This window comes from Colius striatus, chromosome 14 (assembly GCF_028858725.1).
Source record: "Colius striatus isolate bColStr4 chromosome 14, bColStr4.1.hap1, whole genome shotgun sequence".
In the NCBI taxonomy this organism is placed as follows: Eukaryota; Metazoa; Chordata; class Aves; order Coliiformes; family Coliidae; genus Colius; species Colius striatus.
The window spans coordinates 4,238,517-4,258,611 of record NC_084772.1 but is presented as its reverse complement, the minus strand read 5'-3'; the positions used below and the strand labels follow the sequence as shown (position 1 = coordinate 4,258,611).

General features: G+C 39.0%; 1 protein-coding gene across 3 annotated transcripts in view; it reads left to right on the top strand.

Moving 5' to 3' along the window:
- NFATC3 (nuclear factor of activated T cells 3) overlaps positions 1 to 20,095 on the top strand; it is a 72,791-nt gene that overhangs the window by 34,876 nt on the left and 17,820 nt on the right. For all 3 annotated transcript variants that reach the window (XM_062007302.1, XM_062007301.1, XM_062007303.1), the window contains exons 4-9: positions 8,483 to 8,682; positions 9,729 to 9,901; positions 10,687 to 10,827; positions 12,241 to 12,296; positions 12,914 to 13,040; positions 15,145 to 16,173. In XM_062007302.1, coding sequence (XP_061863286.1) covers positions 8,483 to 8,682; positions 9,729 to 9,901; positions 10,687 to 10,827; positions 12,241 to 12,296; positions 12,914 to 13,040; positions 15,145 to 16,173 — 1,726 coding nt within the window. The remainder of the gene's footprint in view (positions 1 to 8,482; positions 8,683 to 9,728; positions 9,902 to 10,686; positions 10,828 to 12,240; positions 12,297 to 12,913; positions 13,041 to 15,144; positions 16,174 to 20,095) is intronic.

Below are 20,095 nucleotides of genomic sequence, written 5' to 3'. Positions count from 1 at the left end.
AAGAGAACACTGAGTAACTTTTTAGGGAATGTGAAAGTTGGATCGAGAGCCCAGATTAAGAATAGAAATGGAAGGATAAGGAAAGAGCCTTGCTCCTGTGAACCATGTAGTGGGCTGTAAAAAACATTGATCTCTGGATGAGATTCTGAAAATATGTCTCTTTCAAGAACAATTTGATGACTCTTTAGGTATATTCTTCTCTAGTCTCCACAAAATAAAAGCCATATTCATGCATTTAATGTGTGTTTCTCAGTCTAGAAAATACAGTAATTAATAGGAATAACCTTACAAATGACACACTGGACAATAGCCACCTGCTTTTTGTATCATATGTTTGCTAAAATGGAGAAAAGTAGTATTTTGTTTCCAACTAAAATGAATTTATGGAATTATTTTATTCTACATAGGCTTTTTGGGAATAGCCTGTTTCTGCCCTGGAAATACTTGTCCAAAAAGGGTCCGTAACATAATTTGGCATTGGGGATTGATGTTTAGGGATAAGCCATTTTTTTCCCAAGAGTGTAGAGCAATCTGCAGATGGTTAGAATATTGTGATAGCTAGTTAAATGTGGCTGGTATTTCTGCACTGTGTGAGGTTGTACTATTAGTCCAACACGATTTTAGCTGTGAATTGATCTCCTTTTTTTTGGGTGATATAGAGTGGGAGAGGGCTCTGAGCTAAATTGCTCTTCAAAGTATGCCTGAGGTTAATATTTAAAACACTTTCATCCCTGTCTGCAGACAGTGACTGTGTAAAAGTATACGATTTCACATATAGAAATTCAAGTTTTTAAACTTTGAAGGATGTTGTGTACATTCTGTAAATGTATGGTATCATGACCAATAATGCACTGATGTTTGCAATAGCTTATTTGCTCTTGCCCTTGCAGGACCCATTTGTCTTTGCAATGACCTTTAAACCATTTTTAAAATTGGACTTGTGCCACTACCTAATAGTTTATTAAAAGTTTTTGCCTTTTAATGTCTCACTGATTTTTCAGAATTGCAAAGGTCTGTACTATTTTGAAGTCTTTAAGTCAGTCTACTTAATGGGTTTATTTAAGAAAAGAGGAAGACTGATGCGTTTTTTGATGTGTGTGCTTTTCTTTCTCAGTGGAAAGGTGATAGAAAATAGTGCTGCATTTCAGGAAGGGGAAGTGTATGTTGCTTTGGTATAACATATTAATTTTAAAGTCGGGCATTTAACTTTTTGTAACATTATAACCTTTGCAGAATCAGAATGAAATCATTAGGAAATCCCATGTGGTGTTCAGACTTTCTGAGCCAGTGCCTAATAGATCTGAAGGGAGTTTTCTTGCATGAATTGCTCCAGTTCCTTTTAAACAGTCTGTTGAAGATTGTGGGTCAGCATTTATTGCATCTCTACAAGGCCACGAGGGATGCCTGTGCTCAGTCTGATTTGCAGTAACTTCCCTGAACTCTGTTGTCTTGGATATGTAGATATGGTTTGTTTTGAGCTTTTCCAGATGCAACTGTTGATAAATTCGTGCTAAATTGTACCAGTGGTGTTAGTAATTAGTAATTTTGTCTTCTGTTTCAAATTATGTTCCTCTTCATGCCTGTCATCCCTTGATGATGTTCTCAGGTCATCATTCACAGGTGTGCTGTGCAGCCTTTCAGCTTTCAACCAGCAGTCATCACAGTTCTTTAGGGATGTTGTGTACCACTCAGAAGGGAAATTCATACAGAAAAGTGTGTGAAAGACTTTGATAGAATTGTCCAAAAGATTTCAAGCTTGTGGGTCACATCTTGATTGCCTCAGAGGGCAAAACATTTCAAAAGCATGGTTTGCTTTTTTTTTTTGCTTTAAATGCAATGTAAAAAACCCCAGTGAAAGTTGGATGGAACATGGCAATTTCCTAATAAACGCAGGAAGGTTTTGGCAAGAAAATTGCTTTGAAAATATCATCAAGTGGGGTTTGGCACTGTCTGAATGTCATTAGTGTCATAGTATTGCTTGATGGCTGAGCATAAAACTTAGCTAATTAAGTGATTTTTCTAACTTCCTCTCAAGTTATAGTTCCATTATTTTTCCTGTTTTCAGTCTTAAAGTAGACATGTGAGACCCTGACATCTCTACTGATTCAGTGGTACTGTTGGGTATTTTGTAGATAAAAGAAGTGGGATTTGGTTCAGAAAAAACAGACTGTTTCCAGGTATACTAGTGTTGTCTGACAAGCATCTGTTGACCATGAAGTGTATGTTTCTCTCGAGTTTTGTTACAGGTCTTAAGAAATCACATCTTGTGGATAAATAACAGTTACTTTTGAATAGATTGGTAATACTTCACCTGCAACAATAACTGGAAAACATAGAACATTCTTAAATTAAGAAAAGGTAGAATGGGGAGGTAAAACTTCTAAATATTAGAGACTAAAAACTGTTGTGCCACAAGCTTGTGGCACGTTGCAAGTTTTCCTTTAGATCAGAACCTGGCATTGATGATATATGAGCCAGGTATGGCCCCAATATAATCTGCATGTAACCTGGAAAAAGGATAACTTCTTTCCAGGTTGATGCCTCTTATTTAATGTGACCTATTGCTTTCCCCAACGAGGCAAAGGTTCTCACCACTGCCACAACAGTGGATGTGTAAATGCTGCTGGCTTCAGTGATCAAATTAATCCATGTAGTCTCTGGTGCACAGAGACTACATTTTTTATTCCACATTTTTTAAGGATTTCCCATGTGTGCAGTGACATATGAATGTTTTTGTAATGTTTTTGATGATGCAAAAATTCCCTCTTTAACTTTCTGCCTTTGTAGTTACTTGGTAAAAATTGTAAGCCAACTGTTGACACGGGGGTGTGGGTTTCCTGTGTGCAGGATAGTAACACGGCTGGAACTGCTCTGGCGTGAAGCCCTTCTGGCTTATCCTGTAGTGACCTTCAGTCTTTAGCCTTCCAGCTTTAGTTTAACTTACGCATGCACTGACCTTTGCTATGGAAACGATATAGAAACACAAAAACAACTTGGCTGAGTTTCCTGGGCAAAGCAGTGGGTGGTGTATCAGTATTCTGTTACAGAGGAGGGTTTCTAGAGGTCAGGAGTGACAGCGTGCAGTAACTAAGTAGTTGTCTGCAGTACACAACTTGCTGCTGCTGGGAAAGTGGTGTATCTGTTTTTAAAGGAGAATCGGTACCTTTTTTTTTGTAGTGTGCTGCAGCTCTCAGATTGCGCTTCAACAGAGTAAATGCTGGAAAGTGTACTTGAGAATATACCTAGGGCTCAACCATCAGTTTAGGGTAGTGTCCTTCCACAAGTCACCCATGACTGAGTCCTGGGCAGGCTGATACTGTAGCAGTTTACTGTGACACATCCTCAGGGTGGTGATGCTGCAACACTTACCAACAGGTTGTAAGATGCTTTGTTAATTTCAATACCCATGGTCTGCAGTGGGACACTTGGTATTTCTATGTGTTGTGTATTCTTTACTAAGTTGAATTAAAGGTACAGATACCATGGCTTCATTAGGGGTTTGGTATTTGTCCAGAATGTAGTTATCTGTTCTTTCAGTTTAATGATGTATAGGTATTTTCTTTGAAGAACAATTAGTTGTTTTGGGGGGTTTTTTTCTGACATATTTGGGCTGCTGAGATGACAGCATTGCTCAGGGAAGGAAGGAAGGTAGTTCTGATTCTGTGATAATTCAGGGACCAAGTGTAGTGGGCAGGAAGTTCCACTTTGCTTACTGTGGAAAGGCTTTGTGTAGGGAAGGATGTCCAAGGCTGCTCTCACCAGGATTGTTCACAGAATTCTTCCATAAAACTGCTGAATGCCTTTTCAGTTAAATAAGGTAGGAGTATGTTCTGATGAATTAAGAAATAAGTAATGAAATAACCCAGCATCGTCCCCTCTTCTCAGGAAAGGTTTGGCATAGGCTGTCTTCAGTGCTGGGGTGCCAGGCACAGTGTGTTGACTTCACTGGAGATTTTGAATGATTGTGTAATAGAAATTGCGTGGCATATGCAGGCATCTCTCCACAAGCCATCGGATCATTTTCTGCCTGCCCCTTGGCTCACTGGCCCCTACAGGCTCTTCTCTTTGATTATAGACTCTGTAAATTTTCGATTTTAAGCTTGCAGAATCCATGTCATGCCCAGAGTTGGCAGCTTGCTTATTAGACAAGACTGAGGAGAAAAATGTCAATTCTAAAATACAAATTTGGGTATTAAAAGTTGATTTTTTTTTCAGTTGTTTATGGTTTTCTTGTCAATGTGTTGTCTTTGATAATCTCTCCAGCTACTTCAAAGTTTTTGCTAGTGCATAAGGCTGTCACATCAACATCCATAGCCTGTCTCATCCATAGCTTTCTGTCTCTTTTGCTGTGAATACAGCAGCTGGAAACATGAGGACGCTGTGCAACCTGTTCATTGCCTGCCTAAGGCTGTGCTAGGTTTCCTTTCTCTGTGCACCCATTACTGGGATCAGCCCCTGAATTACGCTGTGTACTGTGGGAGAGGGGGTTATTCTTTTCCTCCACCCCTCAGCTTACTCAACCAGCTCACTTACTTGCACATACTGGTTATATTTATGGCTTTACATTGTTTTTCTTTTATGCTATTCTTTTTTATTTTAGCTTTGAATAAATACAATAAATCATCTGTAGTGCAATGAATAAGTAATTAATGAAGTCTCCGCTCCCTTGCCAATATGTTCCCACTCTGCCTAACAATATATATCTTTTAGTATCTTTAGTGGGTCTGTATTGCAGATCCTTTGCAGTAATTCATTTGAGACAAAGCTACAGTGTAAGCATCCAGTTGACACAGGGGGTCTTGCATGTTTGCTTTGAGATTGATTTACACTAGCATGGCTTCTAAGTGTATAGGAAACTTTCAGGGTGTTGTCCTGATGCAATTACAGACCATTTTTATTTATGAGATGCCTTATTTATATGTTTCTGTATTACAACATGCATAGATTTCTTCTAAATTACTATAAAAGTGTACTCTCTTGCATTATAATATTTTCCCTTGTAGTTTCCATTGAGCATTGGATTTCTTGTTTGTTTTCATTTAATACACACATCAGAAAGGAAATGGCTGAAGGTAGTACTACAGAGTGGGGTTTTATTGTTTCTTCTGAAGCTGTAGTAACATACTTTCAGATTTCTGCTTTGCCATACCTAATGTACTGCAGTGATGTGAGAAAAGGCAAGAGTGTCAAGTAGAAAATGCACTTGGTAACCTATTGTGTCATCTGTTGGTGGAACAGGCATTTTGTGTCACTTTCTCCTCCCATAACATGCTTTGCAAAAACCAGGCCCTGTATGTCTTCCATAACAGCATATTTGGGTGAGCACAAAGGCTGAACCTTGGCTCAAGAGCAAGAGAAGCAAACCTGGTGTTAGACACATTTGAGCAATTTGAATGTAGTGTGGTAGCCATAGGTTGAAAGTAGTTTAAATACCACTTTCAGGTATATTTTGAAGAGTGTTCTGACTCAGAATACAGTTGCCATGGGCTGTATTTTCCTTCACTAAATTAAGCTCCTGCTCTCTGTAGGCTTCTACAGAGGACAATTTCTCCACTGGCTGTAGACAGCCCAGCTTAATTTTGCATGTATCCCTCCCTCTGCCTTCCCTCCTTCTCCCTCATATCTCTGGAGCTGCTGTGTATGTGGCCATTGTTAAGGAAGGGGAAGATAGCTTTAATTGGAAATTAGCTTTGTCACAGTGACCGCATTTGGAAGTTGTTCAAATTTTTGAATAGGTCTGGCTTGTAATTTATATAATTCCCAGTATTAGAGTGAAGACATGTAACAAACATTATGTTTCAGCTGTATCCCATTGTGTTAAGATTTAATTTTAACTCTGAAGAAAATGGGTGTGGAGTGAGTGTTGAAAACTTGGGACAAGATGGCTGCTGTAAAAGCTAAGCTAATAAATGTCCTTAAATTGTCTTTAAACTCCTACAATCATTCAGACTTACAGAAATTATGAAAAGATTCAGTTGGTATTTTAATATATATATATATATATATATATATATAAAATATAAATATATATATATAAATATAAATATATATATATATAGGAAAGATGTCCTGCATCAAGGTTTGCTGTTTGTTTGGGTGTTTTCTGGATTTAGGTCTGTTTATTCTGAGAGCTCCAGGGAGAAAAAAAAAGATTTTACACATTTGACAGATCAAAAGCAATGACAGACATAATGCAAATAACAGACAGACATACAGAATACCAGTAAATTACATCACGTCAGAAATCAGTTGGGAATCGTTTAATTATAGGACAGGGCGTTGTATTTGATAAAAGCTGACATGACTTTTATAGATTGCTTGGCTTCTTGTGGTAGATATTTTTCCTTTGTTATAATGAGGGTCTAAAGGGATAAGGATTGTAAAATCCATAAGGAGAGGGGACTTTTCATTTAACGTTAAGACTGTTCTGCTTGGCTGTGCAGGCATGAATTCTCAGTGCTCCCTGGAATCAGGTGAGAAGACAGATGAGAGTTTGTTGAGCTGAAGGACAGAAGGCAACTTGCTCATTTATAGTCAGTGTACAATGTAGTACAAATGCAGTCTACATTATATGTTACAAGTTGAATTGGACTGGCCTCTTAAAGGCATGACAACTGGGAGAGCTTGTGGATCTCACCAGAAGGGTACGAGGAGATTTGAGGACAATTCTGTCTACAACCATGAAGAGCATCAGCCTCTTTACTGCAGTAATTGTCTGGAGATCCCCCAGCCCAGAGAAGCAATCAAAGCAGTAATACTGAACTGTTATCCTTTCTTTTCTCTCTCTCAAAAAAAAGTGGAATGTGCATTCTCTCTGGGAGTGATCTCATCATGCTGTGACTGTAACAAATAATGTATTTGATCTATCAGCTTTCTGTGTCAGCTGCTTGACAGTTACATGCTGTAGCTTGCCTTCAGTATGTCTTCAGGAATTACTGTAGATTCTCTCCGTGCTGGATACAAAGAGGTGAAGACCAAGCCTCAGTTGCTGTGCTGAGTTTGAGTGAGCTCAGTTTTATCTATCTTAGGTGGTCTAGATTTTGACTGTTCTGATTCTTGAACATGTTTAACCTCATTGGGCAAATGGGACAAACACTGGCTAAAATATGACCACGCTGTTATATCTAGATGGATTAATTAAGGGATGTTATATCTTGAACAAAGGCTGAAAGCTTTGAGAGTAGCTCTGTAAAGTATCAGACTTCTGCTGGAAACCAAGTTTTTGCTCCTGATCGAGAAAGCTCTAATAGAAGTGACAGCACTAGTGGGTGCTGCCATGGCCATAACTGGAATACAGCAAGCAGATGCATGTTTGGTGTACCCAGCACCTCCTGCCCAGAGCAGGGCGATGGGATACAAGGACTCTCCTGGCTCCTGGGTGTGGGTGTACTTTGGGTTTCTGCTGACCACTGGAGTTCAATGATGCTTGTAAGTAGGTTAAATTGACATGGGTTTGTTTGGCTTTTAAGTGTTAGTTCTGTAAAGAGCTTAGATAATATTGTTGTGTGACCAAATAACTCTCCCTAGAGACAAAAATATTGACATGACAAAACCACATTTAAAGAATGACTGTCTGGCCCTCCAGTTTGAACAGAAGTTGATGTCAAAGTCGATGGAATGTAAATGTGCTGCATTGCTTTTCAGAAATTCTGTCACTTGCAGGTTGCATCAACCTGCCAATTGCAGGAAGGTGAAGCAAACTTCCAGGGTTTATAAGACAGTTTTATAGGCTTCAGATTTAAGATTGCAGGGGCTAAAGAAAACTTGGATGTTAGTTAAATTTGTTTCCTTAAATCTTCTGGATAAGTGTTACCAGTGTACTAACATAAAAATAGCTTTTGCTTTTAGAGCTTTGTTTTTGGTTTGGGTTTTTTTCCCCCGATGTTTCAACGTGTTTTGTGTCTGGAATTGCTTTTAGCTCAAACAGGTGGTTTTATGACCACTGAGTGCAATGGTAGTTAGTCATATATTTCTGAAAAGGAAAGGTGCCTGAATTAATATTTATCAAGTTTTTGGTTTTAAATCGTTTTCTCTGCCAAAAATAAACTATACTTCATTTTCTAGCTATGAATTAAATTTTTTATCCTACATAATACATTTGCATTCATAAAACTCAGGTTTAACAGAACTCACTATTGCACTCCTTTGTAGAAGAACTGACCTTTATAATATTTTTAGTGTTTCTAGAAACTAGGTGTATCTTAGTAAAATCTACAGTTTGTCTTTGATGTAGAACTGAATCAGTATGGCTTTGATGTCAAAATTCCTGAGATAAAACAATTCCTTTTGAGAGATTAAAAAGCAATCAGTATTTTTTATATCCATTTGTTCTGGTAAGTGGTGACGAGATTGAAGAAGTTCGTAACTCAATATTACTCCTTGACTCTTAAAGCTTTGTGCTAGTTTATGTATTTCTATTATGTAGAGACAAATGCAGTAAAAGTCCACTGATGTTTTAATATAGTGTCTACTTTTTCATCAGCTCCTGGGCTACAGTGACAAGCCAGTAAACCTGCAGATGTTCATCGGCACCGCAGACGATCGCTACTTGAGGCCTCATGCGTTCTACCAGGTGCACCGAATCACTGGGAAAACAGTTGCAACAGCTAGTCAAGAGATAATAATTGCCAGCACCAAAGTTTTGGAAATCCCACTTCTTCCTGAAAACAACATGTCAGCCAGGTACGTCACAGCATCAATGAGCTGCTTAGTTGCTATATGTCTCTTTTTTTCTTTCTTTTTGTTTGTGTAAAGGTAAAAGAAAAATCTTCTGGAGTAGCATATTATCCACAGGTATGGCTCAGCTCTGCAAACGTGCCAATGCTTAGGTAGTCAGAAGGAAAGGGGCAGAGAGATAGGGAAGCTCATAAGATTAAGGGGGAGATGCTGCTGGGGTTGTACCTCCCCAACAATCCATAGGACTTTTTCCTATGAAAATAGTCGCACAGTTTTCTGTTTCTTGATGGAACGTGATTCTGGTATCTTTTCAGGCCGTTTTCTTGTTTTGATTATTTGTTTCTTCTGTGTAATTGCATTACTCTGACTTTTTAGGTGTTGCCAGATAGAGCGTGCTAAATAATAATGCAATGATTAGTGACAGCAACAATTGCACTGCCATGCTCCAGCTGGAGGGTCAGTAACAGAGTAAAGCACAATTACTTCTTGATGTAGCAGTTATTTCTTAAGCTGACTTCAGAAGTCTATGTAAATTTTCCTAGTTACAGACTAGGAAATTTTCCTAGTTCCGTTGACTGCTGTGAACTCACAGTGATGTGCAAGATGACATTCCTCACAAGCTTCTGTGTATCTTATGTATGTCTCATGAATAATTGGTAACCAAGTGGAACAGTAGCTGAGATTTGACGGCTACACTTTTGTCATTCTCTAGTCCTTCCTAAGGGCTCTTGCTCCTTGTAAGTGATGTTTACTATGTTAAGTAACATACTTTGAAGGTTAAACAATGTATAGTAACACATAACCTTTTTAAAGGTTCAAAAAAGCAGCAGTTACACATTGACAGGACAAAATGTTTCAGCAGAGTATGTGCTGCCATTTCTGACACTAACGGATCTTTTCATCTCAGGCATTTAAAATAACATGTATGTTAATGGGGAAAAAATACAACACTCATTCTTTAACTGAAGAATGACTGAGAGTATTCTTTGGCAACAGTTTGATTCATTTTCTTCTGTTTCTCTTCTGATTCATCCGTCCTCACCTATCTCCAGTATCGATTGTGCTGGTATTTTGAAACTCCGCAACTCAGATATAGAGCTCCGTAAAGGAGAGACGGATATTGGAAGAAAGAATACCAGAGTGCGACTTGTGTTTCGTGTTCACATCCCCCAACCTAGTGGAAAAGTCTTATCTCTGCAGACTGCTTCCATACCTGTTGAATGCTGTAAGATTGCTTTAACTATACGTAATTTATACTCGTGTTTTCTGCATGTGTCAGTAATGTTGTCATTCTGACCATATTTATTGTCAGAATTGTATATAGAAAGTGTGTGTGTCTAAAGAGCATTGTGTGTTAAGAGCTAGACAACCAAATATTAATATATCTTTACTTAAGATGGTACTTTCCAAGTGGCAACCCGAAACTTTGGAGGAGAAACAATGTTTTAGGCTTTAAACCTGGTACTGCAGTCGCATAACTCGCAGCTCCAGTAATCCCGTATGTGATCAGAGGCATCTGATATGTACATCTTAGTGAAAACAAATACTCAATTGAGGAAGAACTAATCCCCTCATATTTACAAGAGTCTATATCATTACTTGTCTTTGTGCAGTATTATCTAATAATAATAATTAACTTCCAGAGAGTTCATTTGTTAAATACTTGTTCTAAGGAATCAAAACATGACCTTCAACAAGCCGAATTTCTTCTAGAATTCATTTGGGCTATAAAATACTAATGTAGTTTTAAAACCAGTATTCCTAAACTGAAAGTTGCATTATCTGTAACAGCAGAGACTGATGGGATTCATGGCTTCTTGGTATTTCTTCTCTGTAATTGTGTAACTTCAACGTAACTGTAAAAACAAAGAGAAATCATGCATAGAAATGATTCATAAGTAGATGGTTGGCTTAGTTTCATCCCTGATTCTTCAAGTTAGGATCATAAAAGAAATGTCACTATGAATAAAACTTGTTAATAATAATTTTTCCCTTGTATTTCTTTAAAAGCTCAGCGATCTGCTCAAGAACTTCCTCAGATTGAGAAGTATAGCATCAATAGTTGCTCAGTAAATGGAGGCCATGAAATGGTGGTGACAGGATCCAATTTTCTTCCAGAATCCAAAATTATATTTTTTGAAAAAGGACAAGGTAAATATTATCATACTTCTCTTGAAAACAAACCCAAAAACAATGTCTGAGAGCTGAGCCTGGTTTTTAGGAAGTAAGAGTATCTTAGAAAGGAAAAATAGGGAAATGTAAGTCAGGAGCAGTAATCTGAAACTTCAGTTTGGGCACTGACCTGGGTGCTGGTTGACAACTGTTAATGGAATAGTACCTCTGATACAGGAAGACTAACATTGAGTTGTGTGCATTTGAAAGATGCTGTGGACAGATCATACTCATGTATTTTCTCATTATTACAATAAAGGCTCAAAATGGGAATTATTGGGAATGTGCTGTTTGGCACTGATGGTGTGTTCCATCCAATTTAATTATTGCATAGGAGCTGACTTATTCCTAAGCTAATGAAATATTATTTGGAAAACACCACAGATTTTTTTTTTGCTATAGAATTTGCAAGAGATTTTCTATGGAAGTTACTCTGAAGGGATGCATTTTTAAAAATAGCTGAAGCTCTGGTGCAGATTTGGTGTGCTCTGTGTATGTCCCTTGGTTTTGTTTTGTATTATACACAAGCACATGTGTACACACATACTCAGGTACATACATAGATATTACTCAAAGATGTCAGATACTCAGCATTCCTCAATGGTTCTGATGCTCTCTGGATATGTATCATGATCTTAATAGTTCTTATTTAAGCTAAAATGCATGATAATCCTCCTGAAGTTTCAACTATTTAACTATCTTACTACATTCTTCTACATCTTCTTATGTCTTTAAATATTCCAGTGAGTTGTTGGGGGTCTTTTATTAGCAAATACCACATGAGTAAGAGTGTTCTGTAATAAGGTGTTGTGTGTCAAAGACGTCCTGCTGATAGACAGTAGATTCCCTGATGATCTGTACAGACCCCTGTAACAGAGAGCACTGAGTGCTAGGTGAAAGGCACCAGGTGATGCTGGGTCAGAGTAGAGGGAGGTTCACCAAGGTGACTGACCTTCCTCACAACACAGACAACTTGCCCTGTATTTGAACTACAGGGTCTTTCAGTTCAGGGGCAGATGTTTGTTTTAAATGTGTGACCTGGGAGTAAGTGCATGTGTTATCTCTCACATGGTGATTTACAGGTTAGGTCGTCATCATGTTTGAATAGTCACATCTGTTAGTAGTAATTTAACTACCTTTCAAATATACTGTTAGAAAAATGGAGGAAAAACCCCCAAACCTCTATGTACTTATGGACTGTGTCACTGGTGTTGAAACTCCTAAAACATCCCCATACTTAAAGCTTGGTTTACATTAGAGCTCTGTCATTTGAATGGCCTCTTTCTGACTGAAAAGAAATGCAGTTTTTATATAAAATATTGAAGTATTTTTAGGATTAAGTGTTTTAGAAAGTGCTTTTTGCTTGAATTATTTGTAAATTTCTCTCCACAGATGGACGGCCTCAGTGGGAGGTAGAAGGGAAAATAATTAGGGAAAAGTGTCAAGGGGTGAGAAACAATTTTTCTTACTTTAGAAAGCTTTCTGTTTTAAAATGAAAATCTAGATGTCTTCATTGTTCTGAAATTTAGACTTTATTTAGTAAAGTAAGTGGATCAGTGGCTGATTCAGGCAGACAACTGGAGACTTCTAAATTGGCTTAGTACTATAAAGTAGCCATTAAGATGATGCTTTAAAGGAACTGGAAACAGCATGCTTGTTGTGAAAGCAATGAAAAAAATTGACAATTGAAAAATGAAGATAATTCCTCTAAGATGACAAATAATAATTTCCAATGCATTAAAAGTTTTTCTTAAAAGCTTCATGATTCAAAATGCAGTTCTGTGACTCCTAGAGAATATTTTTATGCTCTGGCAGATAAACAAACAACCTTTAGGCAATGCATCTATTTAATTAAAAGCATCACCTTCAGCATGCTTGTGTTTAAAAGAAAAAAGTTTACTTATAGTACTGTTTTACTGTGTAATAAGCATAAAATTGAAGTTCACAGGTTTCAAAATACCAATTTGCTTTAGTTTTGCAAACAGTGTTTTAGTTTTTCTGTAATTAAGAGCACTTTCATTAACATCTGATATATAAAACTTCTTTTGTTTCAACTTTTGTATAGGCAAACATCATACTTGAAGTTCCTCCGTACCATAACAAAACCATTACAGCTGCAGTCCAGGTGCAGTTTTATCTCTGCAATGGCAAGAGGAAAAAAAGCCAGTCTCAACGTTTTACTTACACACCAGGTATGAAACAAAACATTCAGAAGTTGCTTTTTATTTTGTTTTTTAAAGTAGACATTTGAAAATAATTCAGTCTTGTACCTTTGCCAGGTAGATAGGACTAACTTTGAATTGTTTGTAGAGCAACTTAAGCTTGTCTAAATAGCTGAAATTTAGAGTAATAAGCTACAGTGCTCTAACTCAAAGACAGGGACCTGCTGGAGAGAGTTCAGTGCAGGGCCACTCCCTTCTGATGAAAGGCTGAGGAAGCAGGGGTTCTTTAGCCTGGAGAAGAGGAGACTGAGGGGTGACCTCATTTATGTTGACAAATATGTGAAGGGTGAGTGTCAGGAGGCTGGAGCCAGACTCTGCTCAGTGATGGCCAATGATAGGACAAGGGGCAATGGGTAAATAAGAGGTTCCAAAGAAACACAAGGAAAGATTTCTCCCCTATGAGGGTGCCAGAGCACTGGCAGGGGCTGCCCAGGTGGGCTGTGGGGTCTCCTTTGCTGGAGACATTCCAAACCCACCTGGATGAGTTCCTGTGTGACCTACTGTAGGTGATCCTGCTCAGGCAGGGTGGTTGGACTGGATCATCTTTTGAGATCCCTTCCAACTCTGGAGATTCTGTGATTCTCTACTTACAGCCAGGTATTTCTTCATTATGCTTTTTACAGAATAATTTGCATTCTACTTTTCTTTGAAAGTGATGGTGGATCTCAGGAACTGCTCTTCTAAATAACCCCAGTAATGACATGGAGGATAATGAGATTCCATTGCAATATGTTGAGAGAAAATAGTTTTAACTTGGCCAGAGGCAAAAACCACATTAACTGTACATGCAGTTAAAGCATCTTAATCTCTTCCCTTTGGTACGAGGGAGGGGTGACTGATAGCTATGCACTGCCTCCTCCTTTGCCAGCAGCAACACTTCTGTGAACAAATTCATACCTGTTCACAGCAGTTAGAATTCACAAGGTACCAGTGTTTGTGACAGACCCTTTAGTCTTCTTTGAAGGACTTGAAATCAGGTCTCTCAAGTCCGATGGGGATACAAATATAAACTCCTTAAAGACAATGTGTGTGCTGACAAAGCCAACTGCTGTTAGTTTACACTATGTAAAACAGATTTGCTCACTTGTGCTCTCAAATTACCTACTCTTTATGTGTAATGAAGCAATATTACCTAGGTATTTGGTACACTAAGTTTATAATAATTATCAGGTCCATGTCATATTTTTCAGCTCTCAGATATTTAAGGCATCTTGTAACTTATTTGAGGAATCCATATTTAAATTATTTAAATAGTGGAATGAAGTAATGACACTGCTTAAATAAGAAGCAAGATTAATGAAAACTGCAGCTGTTGTTGCAGAGACATTTTGAAGTCCATTTTATTTATAAATATATGTAACAGTTTCTTTATTCAATTCCTACTTTATACCACACTGTTAGTTTAAAGTGGTAGCACTTTTCTACTATTTGTGTGTAAAATCAGTATCTTTTCATGAGCCTACCACTAACTTAAAAAAAAAGTACCTGAAATCATGTCAGTTTGTTGTTACCATCACTGCCTTTGGGGATTATGCTGAAAGAACTGCTGTAATTAAAACAACATATGACTCAAACCAGTTTAACTGTGTTACCAAAGTTCATCTTGATCAGAGGCTAAGGGAAGTTTGGAGACACCTAAAAACTCCATCCTCCTTTTTGTAGAGTCTGGTACTGAACTCATCTGCCCTTTTTCAGTGGAGTCTAACAGCAGCACCCCCCCGCCACACACACCTCTGATGGGCTTATATCCCTTAGATGTCCTGGACTTTCCTCTGGCTGAGTTGCAAGTGTCTTTTAAAACTTAGATTACACAGGAGAGTATTTTAGAAGGAAGCATAACTGCCTTTGTTTGAATCATAGAATCAGAATCGTTTCCATTGGAAAAGACCTGTAAGACCGAGTCCAACCCCTAACTGAACACTGCCAAGTGCACCACTAAACAATGCTAGAGAGCAAATGCTAGGAGAGTTCCTCTGGCTTTTCAGGGTTAATATAGCAGGCATGAAGTAAAAAAAAACCAATAAAAGCAGAGCAAAATGGGTTGGAATTGTAATACTGTGTTTTACTTTTCCAGTTATAATGAAGCAAGAGCACAGAGATGAGGTGGATCTGTCTGTTCCATCTCTGGCCCTGCCTCACACAAGCAACGTCCAGGGCCTGCATTCTATGCGAACTCCATTGCCTTCCCCAGAGCAAGGGCATCCACATGACAACCTACTGTCTACGTCCCCTCGGAGCCTCGTGTGTCCCGTTCAACCTCCGTACACAGCGATGGTGACCTCGCCAGTATCCCACCTGCCACATATGCAAGGTAGAAACCTTAGTCCAAGTGAAGAGTGTCATGTTTTGCCTCCTGCTGTGGTTCAGTCTTTTCAGGTAACATCAGCACCTCCCGTGAGGCCTTCTTACCAGCCTATGCAGTCTAACGATGTGTACAATGGACAGCCTGGTCTTCCTATGAACTCTGCCTCCAGCCAAGGATTTGATACGCTTTCATTTCAGCAAGACACAGCTGTACCTCATTTGATAAGCCTCAGCTGCCAAGCTCTACCACCCATGCAGTTTCATTCTTCAAATCCAGGTTCTGTGTCAACATCGAGTACAGCAGGGCACCCGCTAGCACACCCAGCTCATTCAGGACAGTCCTCTTCCCACCTCCCATCCATGGGATACCACTGCCCAAGCGCCGGGCAGGGCTCCATCCCTTCTGCAATGAGTCGATCCCTCGGGCAGTCCTCTCCCCAGCTGCAGCAAGTCTCATACCATTCTACAAATCCAGCATCTGCTTCATCCCCATCCCCAACAGCTTCTCACCCTTTGGTCCATTCACCACTCTCTGGACCTTCTTCACCCCAGCTACAACCTCTGCCTTACCAATCTCCCAGCTCAGGACCTGCCTCTTCTCCCCCGCCGCCCACCGTGAGCCACTCGGCACAGCCGTCCCCGCAGGCGCACAGCCCAGCCCTGGCCCTGGCGCACCACGGCGCCTGCGACTCCTCTCCCTTCTCACCAGACGGGGCAGCTATTAACATTAAACCAGAACCAGAAGAGCGAGAGCTGAATTTTCAAACCATAGGTCTACAAGACATCACACTAGATGATGGTAAGTGGATATAATGTTTTAAGACTGGGATATAACGTGTCGAACTGCAAAGCGGGTGTGGGGAAGTCCTTTTGTTTAGAACACACTCCTCTTCAAAGTACATTTGTACCATCAAAATAGTCATACTTCTGTGTCCAAAGCAATACCTTATTTAAGACTAACAATATCAGCTGTAAATTTGTAGTTACACAATTCAAGTACTTTAATTTAATTTGCCCATAGAGTTGCTTTTGTCATAAAACAGAGTTTGAGCATTAACTCCTACACTGACACCTTATTTACGAGGAGTTCATGTGGAGCCTTTTCTGATTGCCTCATTGGTGAAAGTCACAGTGATATGCCTAAGTTGAGTAACTGTAGTTTAGAGTCTTGGTTCTTGGAGTTGTCCAAGTTTTGAAGAGCAGGCTAGTCTTTTTGCTAATCCAGCACATGCATTTGGCACTGTCTTAGTCTCTCCAGACATTTGGTAGATGCGCTTGTCATTGTTCAGCACCTCTGCTCACAGTAGCTGGCTGCTTTCTCCTTACCCTTCCAGCTGCCTTTTTGAGAAAGTTACTTATTTAACAAACAGAACAAGGACATGCCAATGCTGAAGGCCAGGCTGTGAAGTTCTCTGCTGTAAATGCTTAGACAATGTTAGTTTAGAAAACTTGTCCAAGTGAAAAAACAACATATTAGTTCCTAACCATCCCACTGTTTGAGGCATCGATGCAATGCAATTCAAAGAACACGTCCTGTTAATAACACAGGAGGAACAGAAGGCTTGGCCACAGAAGGTGTGTAAAAGGCATATGGTATTGATGATGCAATTCTTACTAGTAACTTTCTCCAATAGCCTTAACTGTTGGGGGTTTGGGTGTTTTTAATCATCCCTAGTAATAACTTAATTGCATCAGCAGTAAAGACTGAAATGTAGCTCATCTATTAAATATCTGTGTCAGTCTCAACTCCTTGCATAAATCAAGCTTTGCTGTGGTTACATCCAGTCAGCAGTAAGAAACTTTAGTAAGAAATGCCTTTAAAGATACAGCCTACTAGGAAGGAAATGAGGGAAAGTGACCATATAGTTGGCCTTTCAGTTAAACAGCCACCCTAATTAAACAGAGCTCTCTTTTTAGAAACACTGATTAACAATCAGCTTTATTTGGAAAGGAAGAGGCTGATTCTATCAAGGACTTGCTGAGGGGAGAAGAGCAAGGCTTTATGAAATAGAATGCAAAAAAAGAGTATTTTCTATTTCTGTACTAGAAGAGTGAGAAAGAAATCCAATGTTTCAAGAAGGATTGTGTTAGAACCTAGCTTTTTCTCATCCTTCTTCCCTCCATACCCACAAAAACAACACAGAAAAAACTAAATACAACCAAATACTGTAGTTAAACTTCTCACAATGTAAACAGAAGTGTTGAGCATTTATGAGCATATTGGGAGTTTGTTTATACTTGTGCAGAGATTAAAATGAATGCACAGTAAAAGGGCAAGTTTTTTCCCCTATGTCACAAATATTGGTGGCTTTTATAAACTATTTCCACTGTTTGACACAGTGACATTCCTGAATCGTTTCTGTGCTGACAGACACTGAATCATGGGAGAAGCTGCAAGAGCCACACTTAAAGCATGGCCACTTGCTAGTGGTTTAGAGAAGAATATATATATATATTTATGACTCAAATGGCCACAGCTTTATTCATTTATTTAAATAGTGTTTGCTGTAGAAGAAGGTCTGATAAGGATTTCCTATATAGCAAATTGAACGTGGCTTTAGATGCTAAAGTAGCACTTGGCAGCAGGGATACATTCACAAGCACAGAGATTACCTTCATTCCAGCTTCATGTTCCACCATTCAGTATGATTGCTGGTGGGGTTGGGGTTGTAGGTTTAGTTCATTTCCAATCCACAAATACAAATCAGATGTCAAACCTGAAACCTGCTGTTGCAAAACTCTGAGCACAGTGACAAGAAACAAGCTGCTCAGTTCTCTCAACGTGAGTAAATAAATACTTCCTCTGCTTAATCAGCCTTAAATGAAAAATGATGTTTAGTTAGGAACACATTTCAAAATCATTTCCAAATCTTTCTTTTCTGTATAATTGCATTTTAGTTTCTGTACAAACAGAGCTACACACAGATAGCAAATCACTTATAACAATTAAGGAAAAAATCCAACCGTAATTGCATACATCAATGAAGGTTAGTGCAGTATGTTCTCCCAGCTAATGTATCAAACCTGAAAGCTATATTGAGTTGGAAAATAGCTTTCTGAGGGTCACCAACTAAGGTGAATAAATCTTTCAAAAGTCTAAGGCAAAGACAGTTGAAAATGTTATGAATCATGTCTGAGTTACTGGCTCATTTCAGAAGTTGCAATTCTTTCTAAGTTACTATAATAGATGTTTTATTTGCCAAGAAAATTAAGGATTTGAGAAACTGTAACAAAATTTTATTGTAGTATGGAAATGCCACCTCATGACAAAATGAGTCCTGGAACTGCTGAGCTGTTTGACAGAGCAGGATTTAAAATTCTTTTAAAAAATTAAAAACTCAAAACTCAAACAACAAAAGCCACCACTCCAGCTGCAGAAGGGGCAGTCTGGACAGTGGTTACAGAAATACCTTTAAGCAAGGCTCCCAAAAGTGAACCTTACTTCCTCTCCAGCCAACATTCAGACTTTTTCTTCAAACCACACTAAAAATCTTCCAGAGCTACAGAACTGCAAAGCTGCTTCATCCATCGATGCTTAAGCCAAGAGCATCTGGATAAGTCTTGACCCAGCATCTCCTAGTAGGTGTAACACATCTGGACACACCACTGTTATGGATCTGCAGTCAGAGGTGCTTGCCAATGACCCAAATCAAGTATCTTTAAATTGTGGTGAATTCCTTGGCCCTTTACAAGTTAGAGCAAGCCAGGTTCTGAGAAAGGATTACATAATTTAAAGGCAGATTCTCTACCTAGCTGTCTGCATAAGTGCACTTCCCCACACACCTTTTTTTTTTAACCTTCCTGAAGTGTGTGTGCCTCCTGTTTTTGGCTGATGTCTTTAGGCTTTTCTAATCTCCACCTTGAATTTGCACTTTTTTTGGCTTCCCCTCTTCCCATCCTTGCTTCTTACAGGAAGCACTTTCTAAATCACTTGGAAAAAAACACAAACAAAGAATCAAAATGCATTGAGGACACCTAGATACAAAATTCAAATGATATTACAGACAGTGTTTGAAACAGCACAGTTTCAGAGGGATTTGTACTGTATGCTACTTAAAAGGTGTTCCTGAAAACCAATCCTTTCTCTGCTTAGCTTTTTGCAGTAGTCAGTCTACACAAGCTGGTAAACTTCTGCACTGGAGCTATGAGAAGCAGCTTCTTGCTCTTTGTCCCCTCTGCTTTTCCTCCCCTCACCCCTGCCCCAGCTTCTCGGGCCTTCTTTTTCCCATAACATCTTTCACCAGGTCTGCCCTCACTCAGCCCAGCTCCCCAGACTAATATTCCCCTCCATAGACTGTAGAATATTTAGGGCTGCAAATAGATGTAAACAGCAGCTGAAGGGACCAGAAAGAGGTGGTTAGTGACTGTTGGCCTTTCCCATAACCTACATGGTGCTCTCTTGTACACTCATCTATTAAAGGTCCCATTTCTTCCCCACTTGACAGAAGGTTAGTCAAAGTTAGGCCCAATGTAGTTGTATGATGAGGGCTCAGTAATTCTGCCCTCCCATTTTTAAAAAAGTGTCAGTTTGCCTGTCCCACTGTCAAGTTTTAAACTTAAGTCTATTCTAATACTGTTGATCTAAGGCTTAATCTCTTGTGGCTTGCAGTTGAGGGTAAGTTTACCTTGGATTTCATGGCTTGCGACAGTGATAAGATTTCCAACTGTCTTTAACCATTTTTAAGGTGTTTGTGTTAGACTATATTCAGCAAAGCAGGATG